This window comes from Anopheles aquasalis, chromosome 3 (assembly GCF_943734665.1).
Source record: "Anopheles aquasalis chromosome 3, idAnoAquaMG_Q_19, whole genome shotgun sequence".
Lineage (NCBI taxonomy): Eukaryota > Metazoa > Arthropoda > Insecta > Diptera > Culicidae > Anopheles > Anopheles aquasalis.
Window position 1 is genome coordinate 49,101,049 of NC_064878.1, and position 19,689 is coordinate 49,120,737.

The 19,689-nt window shown below is 48.7% G+C and overlaps 5 protein-coding genes across 7 annotated transcripts in view; 3 read left to right on the top strand and 2 right to left on the bottom strand.

Annotated features, from left to right (window-relative positions):
• The window catches only part of LOC126577160 (uncharacterized), a 7,194-nt gene extending 153 nt beyond the window's left edge, over positions 1-7,041 (top strand). Inside the window, exons 1-6 of the mRNA XM_050238597.1 lie at positions 1-418; positions 500-2,974; positions 3,118-3,293; positions 3,371-3,581; positions 3,726-3,869; positions 6,234-7,041. The exon at positions 1-418 is cut by the window's left edge and continues 153 nt beyond it. Of these exons, the coding sequence (XP_050094554.1) occupies positions 134-418; positions 500-2,974; positions 3,118-3,293; positions 3,371-3,581; positions 3,726-3,869; positions 6,234-6,389 (3,447 nt within the window). The 5' untranslated portion in view covers positions 1-133 and the 3' untranslated portion in view covers positions 6,390-7,041. The remainder of the gene's footprint in view (positions 419-499; positions 2,975-3,117; positions 3,294-3,370; positions 3,582-3,725; positions 3,870-6,233) is intronic.
• Positions 3,864-4,889, bottom strand: LOC126577161 (uncharacterized). The gene is made up of 3 exons (XM_050238598.1): positions 4,673-4,889; positions 4,205-4,601; positions 3,864-4,122 (listed from the first exon to the last, which is right to left on the bottom strand). The coding sequence occupies exons 1-3, from the start codon at positions 4,787-4,789 to the stop codon at positions 3,920-3,922; spliced, it is 717 nt and encodes a 238-aa protein (XP_050094555.1). The 5' UTR covers positions 4,790-4,889; the 3' UTR covers positions 3,864-3,919.
• Positions 7,042-7,264: 223 nt separating the features above from the next.
• LOC126578577 (peroxiredoxin-6) lies at positions 7,265-8,165 on the top strand. The gene has a single exon (XM_050241265.1). The coding sequence runs from the start codon at positions 7,319-7,321 to the stop codon at positions 8,015-8,017; it is 699 nt and encodes a 232-aa protein (XP_050097222.1). The 5' UTR covers positions 7,265-7,318; the 3' UTR covers positions 8,018-8,165.
• Positions 8,137-12,321, bottom strand: LOC126578573 (WASH complex subunit 5). Its single transcript, XM_050241260.1, has 7 exons — positions 12,060-12,321; positions 11,692-11,986; positions 11,119-11,611; positions 9,413-11,054; positions 8,889-9,347; positions 8,437-8,826; positions 8,137-8,361 (listed from the first exon to the last, which is right to left on the bottom strand). The coding sequence occupies exons 1-7, from the start codon at positions 12,182-12,184 to the stop codon at positions 8,211-8,213; spliced, it is 3,555 nt and encodes a 1,184-aa protein (XP_050097217.1). The 5' UTR covers positions 12,185-12,321; the 3' UTR covers positions 8,137-8,210.
• Positions 12,322-12,333: 12 nt separating this feature from the next.
• LOC126578574 (uncharacterized) lies at positions 12,334-19,545 on the top strand. 3 transcript variants are annotated; one of them, XM_050241261.1, is made up of 9 exons: positions 12,334-12,467; positions 13,742-14,255; positions 15,447-15,727; positions 15,804-16,132; positions 16,213-16,338; positions 16,414-16,517; positions 16,666-16,719; positions 16,958-17,395; positions 17,487-19,545. In XM_050241261.1, the coding sequence occupies exons 2-9, from the start codon at positions 14,138-14,140 to the stop codon at positions 17,600-17,602; spliced, it is 1,566 nt and encodes a 521-aa protein (XP_050097218.1). In that variant the 5' UTR covers positions 12,334-12,467; positions 13,742-14,137; the 3' UTR covers positions 17,603-19,545. The 3 variants fall into 3 exon arrangements, with proteins under 3 accessions (XP_050097218.1, XP_050097220.1, XP_050097219.1); XM_050241263.1 differs by lacking the exon at positions 16,666-16,719; XM_050241262.1 differs by lacking the exon at positions 12,334-12,467 and having other exon boundaries at positions 13,313-14,255.
• The last annotated feature ends 144 nt before the right edge of the window (positions 19,546-19,689 follow it).

Consider the following 19,689-nt stretch of genomic DNA (forward strand, 5'->3'; position numbering starts at 1 on the left):
GATAATACGAGGCAAACGCGCGAACGCTTGCAAGGCTGTGGGAAGCAGCAGCAGCACCGCTTCGCTACGAGTGTATCCTCGCGCCGATGTTGCTTTCTTATCACAGCAGACTACATTTAAAATTTCCACAATCATGAGCATCTCGACGAAGCAAGTAAATCCTACGATGGACAGGGATGATCGCGAGGTGGGACCCACTGCTTCCAATGCCAGCAATCTAGAAGGCGATGTGTTATCCGACGACGCTTTGTACGGTACGGCGGGACCCGCGATCAAGGCGGCCACACTAGCAGAAGATGTTTGCTTGCTGAGTGACGATGAAAACAAAATTCTGACCACACTCGAACCAGCTACGAAACGTTCGCCGGAAGAACCCAAACCCGATCGACGTTCAGATGCCACGCCGAAGATTTCAAAAGTAGGCAAGATGTTCAGCTTGTGGGAAGGTTTGTTTTCGGTTGGGTGCAAGCTAATGATTATCTTTTATTGGCCTCCATAGGCAACATCGCAGCTCGCGGATAAGCATAATACGGTCACGAAAGAGAAGATCGCAGCAAAGCCATCTACGGAACCGGTGCAGGATGGTGTAAAACCAGCGATACAGTTACCTTCGAAGGAGGATCTGATAAACAAGATCCGCAGCCGGTTAAGCAAAACGTTGGAGGTGAAACCGGTGCATCCGCAACCGGCAGAGGAGGTCGTCGATACAAGCGGCATTATCGAGATCCCGCCCGATCTCATACTGAGTACGGAAATTCCGGCAACGCCGGTTGCTTCGACAGCAACGAAAGAGGCCGAACTGGAGGACCACGATTTGATCGCCATTCTCGAGGGTAACGAAGTGCAGATACGGCGGGCAGCTGACATCGGTGCAAGCGACGAGACAAGTGTTGCCGATGACTCGATGATGTTCGAGGAGATGCAGATTGTAATTGTGAACGGTGATGAGCTGCAACAGGCGCAACTGGAGCGGGAAAAGGAAATAGCTCGTCGGCAAATGGCGAACCTCCCGCCACCACAGAAGAGAGGACGACCAAAGCAGAAACCAGATCTTGCTAAATCAGGTACGGAGCGACCAGCGGTGAAGAAGTCAAATGATTTAGCAGGACCAGCCAAGGGTACAGCGGTTACAGAACAGCAGCAACCGCAGCCGCAGCAGCAGCAGCAGCAGTTGCTGCAGGTGAAATCGCAGCAGGTGACAGTACTGGGTCAAACGACGATACGGCCTATTCCAAAGAAGTCGAGTTCACCGGTCGCCGTGGTAGCAAAGTTAAAGGATGAGTTTGTGAAGATAAAAAGTGAGGAAATATCGCCCTCCAAGCCAAAATCCAGTATCTTACCAACGGTGAACAGATCGTTACTGAAACCAGCGGCACATTCAGCTGATACGGTGGACAAAAAGTTGGTAAAACTATCTAAACCGTCTCCTGCCAATAGTGCTTCGCCAGCGACCGGGACGAAGAAAGATTTGATCGATTCGCTTGTATCGGACTGGGATGACGATACGGTCGGAAACGCTTTGCCCCTTAAGGCTGAGAAAACACAATCGACTGCCAAACCTTTACCGGAACGACCCGCAATCGTTCAGCAACCTAGCGTTCCGGAACAGTCAGCAGCAGAACCACCGAAACGATTGGTTAAGAAGAAGATCATATGGGATCCATCGGACGCAACGGTACCGTTTTCGGTGCTAGTGAAATCGAATCGCTCGGAAGTGCCAATCACTGCCGGTGGTAGTACGCCAAAGATGCACCAGGAAGGGTCTATACGATTCCGAAAGCGTGCCGATTCCGTCGCCGTGCACATGATCGAAGATCGTTCCAAGCGCGCTCCATTCGTTGTTTCGCAGCGTAAGCGCGCGATCACGCCCGAACCGAGCAAACCGAAGGATGCTGCAATGATGGAACCACCGGTCCCGCAAACGACTGACGCAAAAGCGTCGAAAAAACGTAAAAATGAAATTGAAAAGTTGCTCGGGGATGAGGGTGCCATTAATATGCTGTACGAGGTCGAGTGCGAAACGACGCACACGGATCTGCTCAAGGGTGCCGCGGTCGATACGAGTGACGAGGAGGAGAAATTACAGGCGAAAGCGAAAATTATCACCGATGCAGTTATCAAGCAGGGTAAATCTCCAAATGAGGTGACTACTGTGGCCGGGGTTCGTGTACGACCGAAACGTGCCCCAACACCTTCCCCGGTTATACCGCAGACGATAGGTACGAACAAAGGTAGCACCAATGCCCTGGCTGACGCTCTTCCCGAAATCAAGGCAAAGAAAACTACAAGTCCTAACACTAGTGGTAACAACGGTTCAGTGAAACCTATTCGTGGGACCGCCACCGGGCCAGGCAGGAAGAGAAGAAACACATCGGCCACCAAAAACTGGGACTACGTGTACAATGCACCGGGCGGCGAGGATGCGATGATCATACGTCGGCGTTCGAACAGTTCCTATTCGAGCTGCGATAGTCCGCGGCGGTTAAGTGTCGAATGCCTACCGGGACCAGATGAAACCGTAAAGTCATCGCCGCCTAGGGAATCCAAAAAGAAGTCCCTCGACGATGATGAGGATGTGTTTGCGAAGCCTACTAATACTGCTACACCAAAGCTAGTACCCATCGTGGACGCCAAGCTGTTGAGTAACATGAAGGACATTATGAGTAAAGCGTTGAAGGGTAAAATTGTGAAAACGGAACCACCGTCAGAACCGAAGGAAGCTGAACTAATGACTTCTTCCCCACCGAGTGACAGTAAGCCGGTACCAAAGAAGCCCCGTATCAAACAGGTACCAATGCGGACGGTAGCGTCGGTAAACGCGTTCGATGAAAGGTTAAATAAGTGCATAGAGCAGCTGAAGCAAATCACATGCTCCAAGACTGGACCCTGCGTCGAGGTGAGGCTCAACTCGCGTGGAGTTTTACCTCAGGCGGGTAAATACAAGGAACCGCTGCAGAATGTTTTCTCCTGTACCGTAAGTAAATTAGAAACATTTTAACTGTTTTAAATGCGATTTTTTCAATTGCACACTGTTGTATATTCAACTACCTTTCATTGCTGAACTGTTCAGCTGCTATTAGGTAACCCTTTTACGTTTATTATGTGGTCATATTATAGGTCATGAAGGAGCTGACAGAGTTGTTTCCATTGCTGGAGAAGGATTCTTCCATAAAGGCGGTGCTGCTATGCTCAGAGGGATCTGATTTTAGTCGTGGACTGGACATCGGTCATCTGATTCGGACAGAGGGGTCTGAGCTGAAGAATGCCACACTGGAGCTGAGCGAGTGTCTCAAGTGCGTATACTCTTCGCATTGGCTTACAACACTCATTGCTTTCTTTAAAACTACAGCTTCGTGTTTATTATTTGCAGAATATTCCTGAAAACGCTTCTCTGCTTCACCAAACCAATCGTAGCAGCCGTGCAGGGCGATGTGCTCGGGCTGGGCGTGATGCTGTTGCCCGTATTCGATGTTGTAGTTGCCCAGACTGGCACTAGCTTTATGGCACCGTACGGACAGTTGGCCTATCTTCCGGAGGGCCTTAAAGCGTTTTCCAGTTGTCGAACATTGAAATCAAAAGCGGTAAGTATACGCGTTGGGCATTGATACGGAACACAAGCACTCTTCCGGATACACTATCTTCTATGTAAAGCTGATATGTTTTGTTATGTTTTGCTTTTTTTCGCTCAACTATACACGCACACGCTAACAACATGCGGCCAACAGCATACCGATTTGCTGTTGCTGGGCAAACGGATCTCCTGCCAGAACGCACTCGATTTCGGGTTGATCACGGAGCAAGTAGAACCAAATCGCGTCCACGTCCGGGCGCAGCAGCTGACGAAAACGTTGGCCACCCAATCCAGCCAGGTAAGTACGGCAACTAGTGCTTCTGCTGCTGTCCTCGTTTCATCCACCTCTTACCACCAATCGTAATCATAGATAGGAACGCACCGGGCGATGTATGCTGGGCCCTGGTAGAACAGTTCGCTAACCTCGTTCTCGTATTCGTCGAGATCGAATTTGCACTGGTGCGCCATGGGACAGGTACACCGGTGGTAGATGAACCCATAGTCCTGTCTGCCATATCCACAAAACTCGTGCGGTGCGCAGCGCTTCATGGCTGCACTTGGCCCCAAAAAGGATAAGAAAGAATGTTCGTTAATTCTCTCGATCGAATCGATCGCCTAGAAAGAAGAACCTACCGACACACTTGTAATGCTGCACCACCGTGATCAGGTGCCGGGCATCGTTGAAATCTTCGGCGGAGCGGTTGTGGAAGCTCCAGTGGCTCTGCCGGTGATCACACAAACAGTCGACCACGATCGACACGTTCTTAACGCCGTACGATTGGTAGAGGGTTTTCCGACGTAGCGCTACCTCCCCATCGCGGCACGGTCGCAACGAGGTCAGCGGTGCACAGAACTTCATCTGTGTGCGGCTGTTCACGTTCATAATGTTCCCGTGGCGCGTATGGACCACTGGACAGCTCGGTGTGTTCAGCGGGCAGCGACATATCTTATCCACTGTGCTAGGCATCCAATGCCGATGGTGCACGATGTTGCAGACCTCGTGCTCCCGGCACGTGCCTATCATCGTATCCTGCATGAGTGGGTTAGAGATTAACGGTCACTCGCTTAGTCCTGCGGGCTGGCTCGCCGCTTGTCTCTTACATAATCTTCGTAATGATAGCGATAGGCACGGACTCGATGGTCGGCAGATTCGGAGACGATCGCCACTAACGCGATGATCGTCATCCTCCACCACCATCGCCAATGATTAATACCCATATCTGCACGTGTTACTCGGTGACAGACGTAGCGTAGCCTCGGAACGATCGAATGGCGTCGAGTTGTCGCGCGATCTGCAGCTCAGAGATGTACGCGGCGTGTGCGAAGCTGCAAAACACTATTAACCGACTGAAACCGTTCGTGCTACCGCATCGACCAGCAACCGTTCCAAATCGTCTGCTGATCGTGCGCCAAAATTGCCAAATGAACCGAGTAGAGGCCGCTTGGCTGCCTATGCACAGCGTTGAGAGAGGAAGGAGGCGAGCAAACATTAATTTGCCAAAACCAAACCGACTTCTCCCTCCGCGCTTTCGTCTGACGATCGGTCGATCATTGTCGACATATGGGCCCCAGAAGAGAGCAGAGGGAGCAGGAGCGTTTGCTAAGGAACCGTTTAAATGTTTCGGACTCTCGCTCCAACCACCTGCAGACAGTGGCGGCGTGCCACTTCAAACACCGGATAGCAATCTGTTTCGTCTGTTTGCTTCAGACATGAGGGGTGCCATGCCGACGATGGCGTCAAAAGATGTTAAACGGTTCCTGGTCGTTTTCTTCTTTCTCTTTGGCCGAGAAGTAAAACGTTCAGTTGTTACTTCTCTTCAGTTGATGATGTCAATGAAATGAATCGCGATGTGATGATGATGGGTCCGTTTGAGAGAAATACACGACACGACAGGCGATGAAACTACTTTGACCACCGGCGGTCGCTCAACGATGAACTGAGGCGATCCCTATTGCAAACGCTCCGACGAGCAAACGAATGACGAAAAGCGCTGCGATTCACCCCGTTGCGGCCCCCGCCACACAGCGCTTGCCGGCATGGCATGATGCATGGCACTTTAGACATGATGCCGGAGACATAAATAAACAAACATAGGAAATTTGATCGAGCGAACGAGGGATCGTGAGTGGATGCACCTGGCTCTGCGTTTCATCTCAACGGCTGGCTGGGTCTGGGTTAACTTTTTGGTGATTGCCTATCGCACAGACGATTGCCTATGAACGACTAAATTCCATCGACAGATTCGATATTGATGTTTACCACACAAATTACCCACAGTATTTGATGATAATTGTTTCGTAGGAATGAAATGCTTCTTTTTCATTCAGGCTAGTACAAGCAATCGGCTTCTATTTTTAGATCCAATTATGTTTCATCTATGAGGGTGCTACGGACAGACTTCGTTCGCTGCATATGATCATCTGTATCCTAGATTGCAGTGGAGGATAAATTTAGCCCGTTTAGAAGAAGTTGTCACTTTTTGGGGCGGGCAGTGTACACCTAGACTCCAGCATTTTATACAAAAATAGTCCCAATCCCAGTATATTGAATATCGTTGAAATAGTTTTATTCAAACTATACGTTATTGCGCTTCGTTTACTTTATACCAGTTGAAGGAGTCTTTAAATGTTTCTTCAATTTTTTTTCCATTCATTTCAACAGGCTTTGCAGTCGATAAAAAGTCATCTGCGGCAGGATTTGCTCAACAACCTAGACGCGGTGCTGGCACAGGAGCAAAAGCAACATGTGAAGCAATGGGTAACGCCAGAGTGTCAGCAAATGTTTAAAGAATTCGTCAGCAAGGGAGGTGTGCTGTAAAGGCGAAATCCTCGAGTATTGGACAAAGTGTAATTGTATTACCAGCTGATGGGTGATCTAGGGATCTAGCATTTCCTTATCCTCCTCCTATTATCAGTTGTTAATTGATCAATCGTACGAAATGTTATTTTTTTCAATTGTTAGTGAGGTATTTTTAAAGATGGTTTACATCCAATCGCATCCGTAGAACCGTACAGTGCCTAGGTAGAGCCAGCTCTACCGTACCTGCGGGTATGATCAACATAGTTTTGTTCTTCAAACCGCACCACATATCGGATAACTAGGGCGTACACGTAGAAGAGCCTATAGTTTAACTGTTAAAGTGCAAATATCGTAGTTTGAGTAAGCAAACCATTTCTAAATAATATTTTCTATCAAAAGTCTAATGATTAAGCATTACATATTGTTGATGCAAATGATGATCCTCATTTGGATTATTTTTTCATTCATTTAGATAGTTTTTTTTTCTTTTAGCAAAAAGGCAGATTGTAATATCTGGGTTCTAGGTATAATATTATCCCGCGCGCAGTGAGATTGGGCAGATAAGGCAGTAAGGCTAGAGGATAGGAAAGCGGAACAGGCAATAGCCGTTAGTCCTTTCGAACAATTATGCTTTGCTCAATAAACTGTACAAAGTGTTTGTTTAACAGTTGTCTCGGATCCTTAGAGTACTTAGTAAACTCTTTTTATCTCCACGATATCCACGATCTGCAGCTACTTAACTGAATCACGTTTCAAAACAAAACTAGAATATAACCGAAAAAGTACCGTTTAATTTAAATATTACGCCGCAATCGTCAACAGCTGCTCCAGCAGAAGGTGTAATGCAAGCAGCGAAAGGCGTAGGATAACGACAACGTTCGTATCTTTTATTTTGTGCCGAATAACAACAGCAATCCGTGCTCTGTGTGCATTCAAGTCCGAAAAAAATGTCGCTAAATCTAGGTGACCCGTTCCCCAACTTCACGGCCGACACCACGATCGGTTCGATCGATTTCCATCAGTGGATGGGCGATAGCTGGGCGATCCTGTTTTCGCATCCGGCTGACTACACACCGGTCTGCACGACGGAGCTGGCGGCCGTTGCGAAGCTGATTCCGGAGTTTGCCAAGCGGAATGTGAAACCGATCGCGCTGTCCTGCGACTCGGTTGCCTCTCATCGAGGATGGATCGAGGATATTAAGGCGTACGGTGGTCTGCAGCAAGAGTCATCCGGCGGAGGAGCCAGTGGTGATGGTGCATTCCCGTTCCCCATAATCGACGATGCAAAGCGCGAGCTAGCCGTCAAGCTAAACATGCTCGATCGGGACGAGATCGGTGCGGCCGGACTTCCGCTTACTTGCCGCGCCGTCTTCGTGATCGATCCGAGCAAGAAGCTGCGTCTGCTCATCCTCTATCCGGCTACGACGGGACGGAACTTTGGCGAAATCCTACGCACCATCGATTCCATGCAGTTAACCGATAAGCGCAAGGTGGCGACACCGGCCGACTGGAAGCAGGGTGAATCGTGCATGGTGCTACCGACGGTTAAGGATGAGCAGCTGAGTGAACTGTTCCCGGCGGGCGTTACCAGCGTCTCACTCCCATCCGGCAAAGGTTACTTACGGCGTACCGAGTGTCCCAAGTAAGCCCTAACCCGGTCCAAAAGGGTAATCGTTACTTAACATACGCAAACACACTTACAATTCCTTATCAGTCGATTGTGATAAGCCAACGCGTGGGGCGGAATAATGATACTACGTTTTTTGAAGATAAAATGGAGTAACAAAACCCACATATCGTACGTATTTATTGGATGTAAGGGAAGCATCGCACTCGACGTCATTTACTCTCCGCTAAAGGCACGTACTGATCGAGCACCACCTCCGGGAGATACTGCTCCAGATGGTCCCGCGGGATGTCGGCGATTCGGCTGAAGATCTCGAGGAAGCGCAACCCAAACAAGGCCTCCGTGCCAACCGGTTGCTTAGCTCTGGTTCGTAGATGGATTAAAAAAAAAAGGATTATTCCATGGATTCCACCGTTGGATATTCCGCGGATCACTTACTCCAGATTGGCATGGACGAAGGAGAGCACGTACTGGCAGAGGTACTGCACGAACAGTTCCAGCTCAATACCACCACCCTGGCGGAGCACCGTCAGCACACCGACCACGACCTGGTGGCCATCGAGCGCATCATTCTTACGCTTGGTCACTAGACTGTCGACGTTCTCCAGGTATTGCCACTTGCCGGCTCCAAGCGTCGACACCACGAACAGGAACAGTAACAAAGGCACAAAGCGAACCGATGCCGGGTCTGGGGTGAGGTACACCTTACGCAGTGGATCGTACAGTCCGGCGTATCGAAGATACGCGTTGAGCTCCGTAGCTAGTTCGATCCGTGGTACCGGATGACTTTCGTCAGCCTGGTGCCGTTTAAAGTCCAACATGATGGCACTGGTAATAATCGCAATGGGTTAGGATTCTGAATCCGGTAATCTAGTGACCTGTTTACTTACTCGTTTAACGTCCTCAGCGAGGCTTCCAGCTTGGTTGCTTTGATTTTGCAGCTACAATTCAGCTCGAGTGCTATTTGGCTCCGTAGTGTTTGCTTCTGACCGACTTTTTGCACAAATTCCGGTAGGTTGATAGCGGATAGAAAGCGTGCTACGGTGGATGTGAGATTAGCGTAGGTTTTTGCTGGATTCTCCACTAGATCCGATCGTTCCAGGTCGGCTTTCAGAGTGGCTAGTGTTTCGCTCCAGTTTGGTTCCTGCTGGAGTTTCAGTGGAATGGTTGTGTGGAGCAACGTTTGTAGCTCCGAGTATAGCATTGCACCATACACATCATCTAGACCGAGAATTCCTGCTGGTCCAAATGTGTCGTTAATTTTGCTGGCAAATTTGTTCGTCAACAGCAAACGATGCGGTGCCCGGGAATCGTACCAGCTCGAACATACATCGATGTAAATTGTAGACCTAAAAAGAAGATATCCAGATAAGAATCACTGTGTTGCAATGGGGATTCTAACGGGAAGTCATACTTTGGATCCGTAATACGCAACACTTCACGCGCTAGACGTCCCATAAAGTTGACTGAGACCATATCGACCGGATTGTAGATCGGTATCGGTATCACCTGACCTCCACCACTACTATCCTCGTCGATTGGCGGCTCCTGAGTGTTCAGTTTGATGCGCTTCGTAAGGGCCTGGCATTCGCGGGACACATTAAAGCGTACGATCCGTTGTATCTCCTCGTGCCAGATGCGCATGCAGTGAACGTTCAGATAGTCCTGCACGTAGGCGAACGATCGACGATAGCCGTGCATCAACTTATACAGTGCATCGAGCCGCCCCAGTAACAGCTCGGCGTCACGAGCCTTCCCACCGAACACCAGGTGCTGGTGAAAGGCTTCGGAAATGCTCTCGACTAGCTTCCGACGGATACCGCCCTCGAGCAAGGCTTTCGAATCGAGCTGCACAACCCCGACGAGCGTCGTTTGCATCGCCAGTATGCCTTCGGTGAAAGTAGACAGCGTATGCGTTAGCTCGGCGATCTGGAATCGTTCTTCGAACTGGGCGTACTCCTTCATGCGCTCACGCTCGAGCCGTGCCGGTAGCTCCCGCAGCACGTTCGTCTGCAGCTCGATGATCTGCGCTAGCAGCGTGAACATCGTTTCCGGAATGATCTGCACCACTTTACGGACAAAGTTTGCCAGCTCATTGCTGTAGTACTGCGACACATCGAGCAGGTTCGGTGATTCGGCCTGGTTCAGGCGCATCAGAGGGATCTCCAGAGCGGACGCCAGCTTCAGGAAAGTGGAGCGTAACTTGGTCACCAGTCGTGGCTGGTGCCGAATGTTCTCCTGCATGAGCGGTGTGTAATGATCGATCAGCCGCCATGCGTAGCTAAAATCACCGATTAGCTGCAGGTTGATGAGATCATTCTCCTTGATACCGATCGTGTGGAACAGCTCGTGCAGCAGCTGGCGCGTCTCGACAATGTGTTGCTTCACCTGCATGTTGCGGCTGAGGTCGTGCAGTTCCTGCACTTCCTCCAGCGCCTGAAGCAGCTGGATGATCGTACGGCCCGTCTGATTGATATGCTGCCCTTCTCGGCCCAGTCCGTCGATCTCTTTGCGCATGTTTGCGAAACAGCGTGCCAAGCTGGGATTTTTGCGTGTCTTTACGAACGGGCGTTCGCCAGAAAATGCGTCCGCAAGGTCCGTCATCCGGTCCGTTGCTTCGCGCCTGAAACTAGCCCAACGTTCCTCCTTTTCATCGAGCAATCGCTTCAGCATCTCGCGAACGGCCAGCTCGAGCTGGCTCGTGTTGAGCAACAGCTCAAACAGTGGTACACCACGACGGAAATCGATCTCCGACTCGATCAGTTCGCGCACCTGCCGGCAACGCTTCGAAGCCGCATCGAACGTGCAGCTATTGCCCCCGGTGTGCAGCATGACCCAGCGCAGTGTGATGTTACATTCGCGCACCAGTGCCATCACCTTTGGCATGTGATCGAGTAGCTTCTGTTCCGTGAGATTGCCTTCACGCAGAATGTTACGAGTCCTGCCCAGCAAATGCTCCATCGATTGCTTCTGGCGTTGGCTGATGTCCTTCAAGTTGGCGACATCCAGCGTATTGGAGAGGGCAGTTTTGGCCGCCTTGAATGGTTCCCAGGCCGCTGTAAATGGAAGACGGAGGATTTATTGAAAGATCCACATCGGATGCCGGGTCGGGACTCGTACCGATCAGGTTCACCGTGATACCCATGTACAGCGAGACGATCCAATTGTCGGAGAAAAACTTATCCACAATTTCCCGCATCCTGGCAGGCTGCGAGTGGAGCGTTTGGGCGGGCGAGAAGAACAGACAAACATACAGCATGCCGGCCTGGTTGGCGAGTGCGGTCGAGCGTTGCTCTGGCAACGGGTAGACGGTGATTTGATTGTAGACATCGTCGGACCGCAACCGTCCGATGGCCATTTCGATGTACAGTGCGTTGATAGGGACGCGCGCAAAGTATTCCTCAGGATAGTTGGTAGTTTTACGCACCGCGTTGCCATCATCGTTGAACCCAGTGGAGCGAAGCAGCTTACAGACCTCATCGATGCTGCTGTCACTGTGCGACTTCAGGGCACTGTATCGATTGTAGGCCACGAGTAGGCGTTCCCGCACGAGCCCCGGAATGTGCAGATCGACTACGAGCAACATCACTCCGTATAGATACAGCGCTTCACACTATGCAAAGGGAAGGAGAGGTAAGAGAAGATGTATCCAACAGGTTGGTCTCTGTTCCGATCGCTACGGTCTCGCCATACCATCAGCTGCTTGCCCTCCTCATCCTGGAACACCTTCTCCATGGACTGCTGGATAAAGAGGCCGGCATTGAGCTCCTCGAGAAATGCGTTCAGCTCTTTCACGTACTTGTGGATGCTTTCAAACACGACGTAAAATCGGTTTAATGTGACGATATAGCTCTCGCGCAGTTCCTCATCGATCGCCCGTAGCTTCGCATCCGCCTCGATCTTTGCCTCCTGGCTGTCTGCGATTTGAAAGTAGCTAAAGTCCTTCAGTATGTCGCCATACTTTTGCTGTTCCTCTTTGGTCCTTAAGCTACGGTTAAAGCAGGCAAACGATTAGTGTGGTGGCCCCTGCCTAGCGCATGTTTGTTGCCGCAGAAACATACTGGAAAACGTCTGGTACATAATCCTTGAGCCGCAGCAGCTCACAGATGATGGTGTTGCCTTCGGCGACGATCTGGAGGATGGTCTGCCCGCAGACACAGTTTTCAGCCAAAAATTCCGTCGCCATGGCCTCCGGCACTTGTGGTGATTCACGGCGTGATAAGCAGGACCAAAACAATCATTTCGGCGTCGAGCGACACAACGCAGGGCTTGGGGGTGGGGCTACCATCTCACGCACACCAGCATGCGCTTTTTTCGCCGCAGTCTGTCACTTGTCAGTGTCAAGCGAAGCAGTAAAAAATCGGCCCAAAATCGGCTCCGCCAAAATTGCAGTTTTGCGACCGAAAGTGCGTTTGTTTGTGGAAAAACGAAGCTGTGGGAGGTGTGCATTCAAAGCGGTGTCGTAGGAGGTAAGCAGATTTCAAGGGGGAATTCCTGTCCCAGACTATGTGCGGTATGTGTGATGTCCTTCACCTCCGAACGCTCGACGATACCAAGCCAAACTCGGCAGCGATCTGTGGAAAGTAACCGAAACTCCACGGGATAGCGCGGATACCTTGAAAAGAACAGGCTAAACCAGATTCCAAAACTGAGGGAGAACCGTAAACAAATAATTTGAAAGATTCTTGTGCGCCCGTCAGCTTGACGCGTAAATGCTTCCCCCTTTCCCACCCCACCCGGACCACCCGGGATGGCCTGAACTAGATGATCTCTTGAGTGACACGGCTAGCATACGTACGAGAGCAAAACAAACGGAAACCGGAGCTGTGGCAAGGAGAGGCAAATTTCTTGAATCGGAACGATAATCGCACGGTGATATGCTGCGGATCCGGATTATGGAAGCCATTTTGTATCGATTTTACAGACCCTGGGGGCGCGATGTTGCTTGCGTTTGCATCTCTTTCCACGGTCTGGGGAGGGGAGACCGAGGATACAAATTCGCATGCCAGTATCATCTCATGTGTGCTCGCGATATTCCGGTGCCGAATTTTGTAGAAGCCGAAGCCAAAATGTGTAAACAAGTTGATAAAATTTTCCGGAAAATATTTTGCTCCCCGCTTGACAGGTCCTGTCATGCAGACGCAGCTGTGTGTGTGTGTGTGTGTACTCTGCCATTGCGTGTTCTACGTTTTTTCATCTCTTTTTTGTTGCTAATTAGGGTTCTGAATCACCTTCAAGACTTGGGATACAATTGGACTTGTAAACGCTTTATTTTTCAAATCGTTTATGGGGTAAACCCAATGTAGTTCGTTAAAAAGGGCACACACAAATTTGAAATGCGATGAATTCGATGATTTCGTGCAATGTGACAGCACGGCCGGCACGCACACCAGCGCCCGCACGCTCCGCCATTTTGTTTTTTCGTGTCGCATCGCTGGAAAATTTGCCGCGGGACGTGCAGGGACGCGTTGTCAAAGGCAAATCGAAAGTGTTGGTGTGCTTCTTGAGCGCGCGTAGTTCGCTGGTGGTCATCGGGAAGGAAGCGAGCGCTTTGTTGATTCCGTGTTTGACAGCTGAACAACAGCATCATTTTTCTCAAAAATTATCAACACTGCGGTGCTAAAGGATCGCGTACAAATCTCGGCCGTTGAAATTTCCACCACGCGAACGGTCGCGGCGTAGCGAGTCGTTACAGGTTTTTCATCGGTTGCTACATCAGTGAACCCGTTTCTATCCATCGCAGTTGCCGAGCTCGGTGTATGTGTACACTCGTGCGTGTACCGAAGGAAAATCGCGGGTCTCGAAAACATTCATCGCAGCAACGCTAGCCCAGCGAGACGACGAAGCGCGTGCATAAAGAACGCTTCCGAAGGAGGCATACGTCGAGGGATTCCTGATTCATCACCTACGATAGCAGCGGCAGCAGCAGCGAGAAAGCGAAAGAAGCCTGTCTTCGCGGTGTCGTTGCCGTTGACCGATAGTGCACAGTGGCGACCAGCTCGGTCGCGTTCTTCAGTTACCCAGACCGCGAAAAACCGTCAAAATTGAGGAGGTGGAGGAAATCGTCGAGACGGAGGAGGTCATCCTCAGTCCCGACGAGCTGCACGAGCATGAGGAGTTCGAGATTACGACGGTCCCGATGGATGGGACGATGGTGCTAACTACGGCGGGCGGTACGGGATCCACGAAGCGGGACATTCGGGATCTCGCGAGGGAGGCACGTTTTCAAGCGAAACTTTTAATGCAGGAGAATGAAGGTACGTACCACCCGAACACTTCGGTCCACTTGAATAACAAGATCCCTGAGTTGGTAACCCCAGCGAAGCCGTGCGTTGGCCGCGTCAGCAGCCACGAATCGCCTGCAAGCCAAGTCGGCTAGATGGTGCCCGTTGGTGCGCACCATTTCGGAACTATATTTTCCGCCGTTCGTAAACAGGCGGTCTTTCAAACTCTGTTGCATAATTTTAACGTCAAAAACTACGTAAACTCAACTTTCGCTCCTTTTTTCGTTATCTCCCGATATGTCAAATTGATAATCCCTTTTTCTCGCTGATGCGCCGCCCCGTGCGAGGCGGTGAAATGTTTGTCCGATTGTACTCAGTAGTACGTTGGTGAAAATATTCCAGAATTGTCTCTCGAGTCGCATTGAAGCTGGAAAAACGAATAATATCTGTTCTGGGATCAAAGAAAAGGGGGTTTAGTCGAGCGTCTGGCGGATTGTGCGTCAGGGTGACATTTCTTGAAAATCCAACATGGCGTCGGCGTTGAAAGCGGCGATTTGGCGGTCGTGGTTGGTGTTCCTTTGATGATGCTTTCTACGCGTACCAGTTATACCGGCAATTTCATGGAATAGTAACCTGTGGGTTGAGAAGAGTTTATTAATTTTGTGACTCGCGATGCAACTCTTCACCGACAAAGCAGGAAAAAGTGCCGAAAAGCATGCGTTTTGACATAATTCGCGTAGAGCATGCGCTGGTGTGTGTGTGTTTTTAGCATAAAGACTGTTGCCCCGCGATGTTTTCCAATTCTCTGCGGTTATTATAACTTACATTTTTTGGTTTATATTTGGAAGCCGATGTGAAATCAATTTCCCCTCACATAAAACGTGAAAAAGGAATCGCTCTTGAAGCATTTGTTTGATTATGTTTAATTTTTTTTTTCTTCGAGGATAGTGGTAGTGGCTTCTTGCGAACGAACGGAAGAAATCAATCACGCACATTTTTGCGTGGGGTTTGACATGTTGTGACATTCGTGGAAAGTATGTTTATGTTTTGAAAATTTGGCACGAAAGCCGCCAAAAAATAAAGCAATTGATTTTGCGGTCCGTTCGCCTTTCGCCTGGAAACAGTGAAGCATGGGGTTTTTTAGCCTTGTGCCTGTTAAGGAGGACCGATTGCCGTGTGATTGATGTTGTCGACGGAATTACTTATCATACATTTTGTTTGCAGCTCAAGAATTTCACTTCAAAACGCATGTCTCGAGCGCTGACGATTCGGATGGCTCGGATCAGGAGCACACGTTGGGCGATTTGAACTACAGCAACGAGCAGGAGATCAATGATAGCTTCACCCTCAGCGGCCAAGGGTCGAGCCGCAAACGACGGGGAAATCTTCCGAAGCAATCAGTTAAAATTTTGAAAAGGTGGCTGTACGATCATCGCTTTAATGCGTATCCTACTGATGCGGAGAAGATCACATTGTCGCAAGAAGCAAATCTCACCGTGCTGCAGGTAAGATGATACAGATAATCATGTTGGTTATTTGGGTGTATATTGATAACAAAAAAAAACTGTAACCCATCAACAGGTTTGTAATTGGTTCATCAACGCTCGGCGGCGAATTTTACCGGAAATGATCCGACGGGAGGGACACGATCCTTTGCACTACACTATCTCGCGCCGTGGCAAGAAGATAGCCGGTCCTATGGGCTCGCAAGGGCTCTCAGAGTCGCTGTCCATGAGTCCAACGGCTGATATGATGGTGGGAGCCACCGAAGAGATCATCGAAGAGGAGGAGGTGATTGAAGATGGTGTGCCGCACATTATCACCAATTTGGGCCACCAGTACGTGCAAACACCGTCCGGGTTGGTGAAGGTGGAGGAAGATATCGATTACGAGGATAACATCATTTACCGGTTAGTATGCCGCTTGACATAGCTCGAATCCAATGCAGTAATTCTAAAACATATGTTTCTTCTCCCTTGTTCCCGCGCAGATCCGATGATAGCAATATTGAATACGAGTTAACGCAAAGCGAAGAAGAAATACAAGCAACAGAATCGACCGAATGGGGAAGCATGATTCGTTATACGAACGAAAAGGGCGAGGAAATTCACGAAGAGTAAGTTTAATGAGTGCTATCGTGTTTCCCATCGTGATGTGCTAACAAGTAGAGTTTTTTTTCTTTCTATCACAGAATTACGGAGGAGGAAGTGATTGACAGTCCCCTTAATGAGTACTTTACGACAACAGACACCAACATTGATCATATAACTACAATTACGACGACCAACTCTACAGGTAAGATATTCAATTTAATGATTTAGTCATTATTGCTCCCATTTCTATATAACAATATGAAGTAACGAAGAGAGGTGGCAGTATTGATTGTGCGGGAGTGAAATAATAATTCAAATGTTCAAAACTTTCACTTTCCGGTATCACATAGCCCCTCGAACAACTGTGACGGTTCCCACAGCTAAGATCATTTCAACAACTCCAGGTACAGATAGACCTTTTGTTTCATTTAATTTTTCTAATATTTTTCTGCGGATTGAAGAGCGTACAATTTTACGGTTTTAATTTCTTTGTTGGCTTAACCAAATAATCTGCTGTTATTCAATGTTCAAACAGACCGTAATTTTTCCATACTATAATTGCTTTTATTATGACACTATTGTGTTCAGAATTTATGCATATCATGCAATCAAATATCAATCTAATCAATCTGACATTTTCAGTTCCCGTAGGGATGCAGCGAGTGCAGTTGATTAGCTCGGGCGGCAATGTCCGGCAATCGGCCTCAAGTACACCAACAATCACTAATGTGATCAGCACGGGGCACATCGTCGGTCAAGCTGGTGCAGGCGGTACGGCGACGCTTGGCACAGTGAAGCTAGGTACACTTAACGCGGGTACCGTGCTGCAGACGACGGCCTTCAAGGGTAACACTCCAAAAAAACTGACCGTGATGACAAGCTCCGGCAAGGCGACGACTGTAACGGCAACACCATACATCGATGGAAATGGCAAGACGATAACAGCTACACTGGTACCGAGTGGTGGCGTGACGCTGAACGCGACGAACGCTAACATAAACGTCAATAACAACAGTAGCATTAACAACAACAATTCACAAAGCACCAACTCACACACGACGACGGCGGTGAAAGTTAAAGGTGCGTGTCCGTTCTTGCGATGCCAGACTCTCGTGAAAGCCTCCTCTCATTGTACCATGCTCATGTTTTGTTCTTCTCTTTCTCCACACAGGCGTTATTCGGGACGACAAGGATCAGTTCAAGTGTCTCTATCTGTTGGTTGAAACTGCCGTTGCCGTTCGCCAACGGGAAAAGGAACAAGATGATGTGCAAGTGCTGGGCAACTGAAAAGTGGATACCTGAGAAGCAGCAGCAGCAGCCAACACCAGACTAGAGCACGAATTTGCCCTATTGAGAAGATACCGTTGGTGTGTTGATATCTTCCATCACGCTTCATCCAGCGCATCCACGCACAAGGTACACGCGTTGAACGGGCAAATGTTTGCTGCCACTACAATGTGTCGGTGGCGGAGGTAGGGAGAATGTTGCGTTTTAACAGGAGTGCATGGGCCTTCAATCAACGGAACATGTGCTGGTGACATTTTTTTTACGTTCTAACTGCATTGATTATTCAGCAAGGAGTCCTCTAGGTGGCTCAAGTTTGTAAGAATTGCTGGATGAGAAAACAAATGTCAATGAGATTTCTTTCATTAAAAATGAGCGCGTCTGGCAAGGTAGCACCACGTCATCGAAATTGGCGTATTGGAACATGGCTCATGTTATTGCCGAATCGCTAAGGCGCGTAATTTTCCCACATTTTTGCGCGGTACCAGAAAAAGATGTAAAAAAGGTGGAAGAGCGGGCTGTTATTGAAATATGTACCTTCTGCCAAAAGCAAAACCCGGCATGTACGCGTGTTAAACATTTTTACGTCATTCAGTTCATTTCTTCCTTTTTGTGGGATCATCTGGGTAATGATGATGGTTTATTTCTCCACACTTGACAAATAGTAGACGGCAGTAATATGGCAAAACAATGTACATAGGCAGTAGCACAGTGATCGATTGAGTATCGATTTGTTATGATTCTATAATTTCGCACGAAACACATTTGCCGTCAGCAAACCAGAAACCAAAGCAGCGGCCGATACCTAGCTCTTGTTTTGCGAGTCCATTCGCGTCGGCATTGTTCGCCGTTGGAAGTACCGAAAGCCGAAGGGAAGACAACTCTCAGCAGTAGCAAAGCGTTTCACTCTCCAAAACGTTTTGCTAGTGTTTCGAGTTGTTTTTTAATAAATTGTATTAGCTGTGGAGTAGGAAAAGTCAAATAGGAATCCCAATAGCTCCTACGACGGCGAATCACCGTTAACTCGCTGCTATTGCGTCCCTTATTTGGCTTGTGGGAGATGATGAGCTGTTCGGTGTGTTGAACCTTGTGTCATAATACCACGTACCTCGATGAGACTTGTCTGGAGATGTGATTGGTAGTGCGGCTATTTGGCGAACAATGACTCGAATGGATTCCTTATCTGCTAAACGCGGTGGCAGGGCAAACGATTTTCGCGTAAATGTTTCTTTCTTTGGTTTGCTCGGTGTAAGTTAGTTTCTCGTCTGCTCTTTTCTAAATACTTTACTTTATTTTAAAAGAAACAAATCATTTGTAGGGACTCTTTTGAATAAAATTACTTTTTCAACACATACCCCCCGTCGTTCAAAGGTTATCAAACACATGAATTTGGAGTTTTAGCTTTAGTTTAGGAATGGGTTGAAGGATTGCAGGAAGTGGTAATAGTAGTTGGGGTGTTTTCGGCCAAAAGTAAACGAACTGACCTCTTGGAGGGAGCGGGAGGGAGGGAAGGAGGATGTGCAGCATCTCGAGTCATTCACCACCGCTGTCGCAAAGATACTATTAAGCATGTTAGGTTGTAATAACCAAAAAGAAGAAGAAGATAAGCTACGAGCGGAAAATGTGCAGGAACAGGGTGCAACTTCCTTTGAATTACTTGTGCAGTGTACCAGAAATAATTGGAAATGTGTTAATGTTAAGTGACAAATCGCGTATGTAATGGTAGAGAGATGGATTGAGTTATGTTTCTATTGTTCTGTAAGCGATTCGCAAAATAACAACCCATACGCTCTTGGATTCACAGCTTTATGGGTGAAATGTGGCAGAGACCACACACAGAAGGGTGGACAGCGATCAGTCACGTTCAACACACGCTGACTACGGTGAGCGCGCTCGGAAACGATCTAACTGCGTTTTTATAAATAAATGTATAGTGCAAAACAGAATTAGAATGCGACCATTTTGCGAAATTGAAGAAGCAGGAAGTAGCAGGAGAAGAACACGATCACATACTGTTATAGGGAATCGAGCGTCATCCGTAGAGCCATCTCATCGTCGTTCCTTCTTTCCCATCGACTCCATCAGCATCC

Excerpts from the sequence above, each read along its gene's own strand:
- LOC126578577 (XM_050241265.1), top strand. The coding sequence starts at position 7,319 with ATGTCGCTAAATCTAGGTGACCCGTTCCCCAACTTCACGGCCGACACC.
- LOC126578573 (XM_050241260.1), bottom strand. The coding sequence starts at position 12,184 with ATGGCGACGGAATTTTTGGCTGAAAACTGTGTCTGCGGGCAGACCATC. Across the intron at positions 9,348-9,412 it reads TTGCGTATTACGGATCCAAA|GTCTACAATTTACATCGATG; the intron begins GTATGACTTCCC and ends TCTTCTTTTTAG. Across the intron at positions 8,362-8,436 it reads TTCGTCCATGCCAATCTGGA|AGCTAAGCAACCGGTTGGCA; the intron begins GTAAGTGATCCG and ends TCTACGAACCAG.
- LOC126577161 (XM_050238598.1), bottom strand. The coding sequence starts at position 4,789 with ATGGGTATTAATCATTGGCGATGGTGGTGGAGGATGACGATCATCGCG. Across the intron at positions 4,602-4,672 it reads GCTATCATTACGAAGATTAT|GATACGATGATAGGCACGTG; the intron begins GTAAGAGACAAG and ends CCACTCATGCAG. Across the intron at positions 4,123-4,204 it reads GCAGCATTACAAGTGTGTCG|CCATGAAGCGCTGCGCACCG; the intron begins GTAGGTTCTTCT and ends GGCCAAGTGCAG.
- LOC126578574 (XM_050241261.1), top strand. The coding sequence starts at position 14,138 with ATGGATGGGACGATGGTGCTAACTACGGCGGGCGGTACGGGATCCACG. Across the intron at positions 16,133-16,212 it reads GAGGATAACATCATTTACCG|ATCCGATGATAGCAATATTG; the intron begins GTTAGTATGCCG and ends GTTCCCGCGCAG. Across the intron at positions 16,518-16,665 it reads TACGACGACCAACTCTACAG|CCCCTCGAACAACTGTGACG; the intron begins GTAAGATATTCA and ends GGTATCACATAG.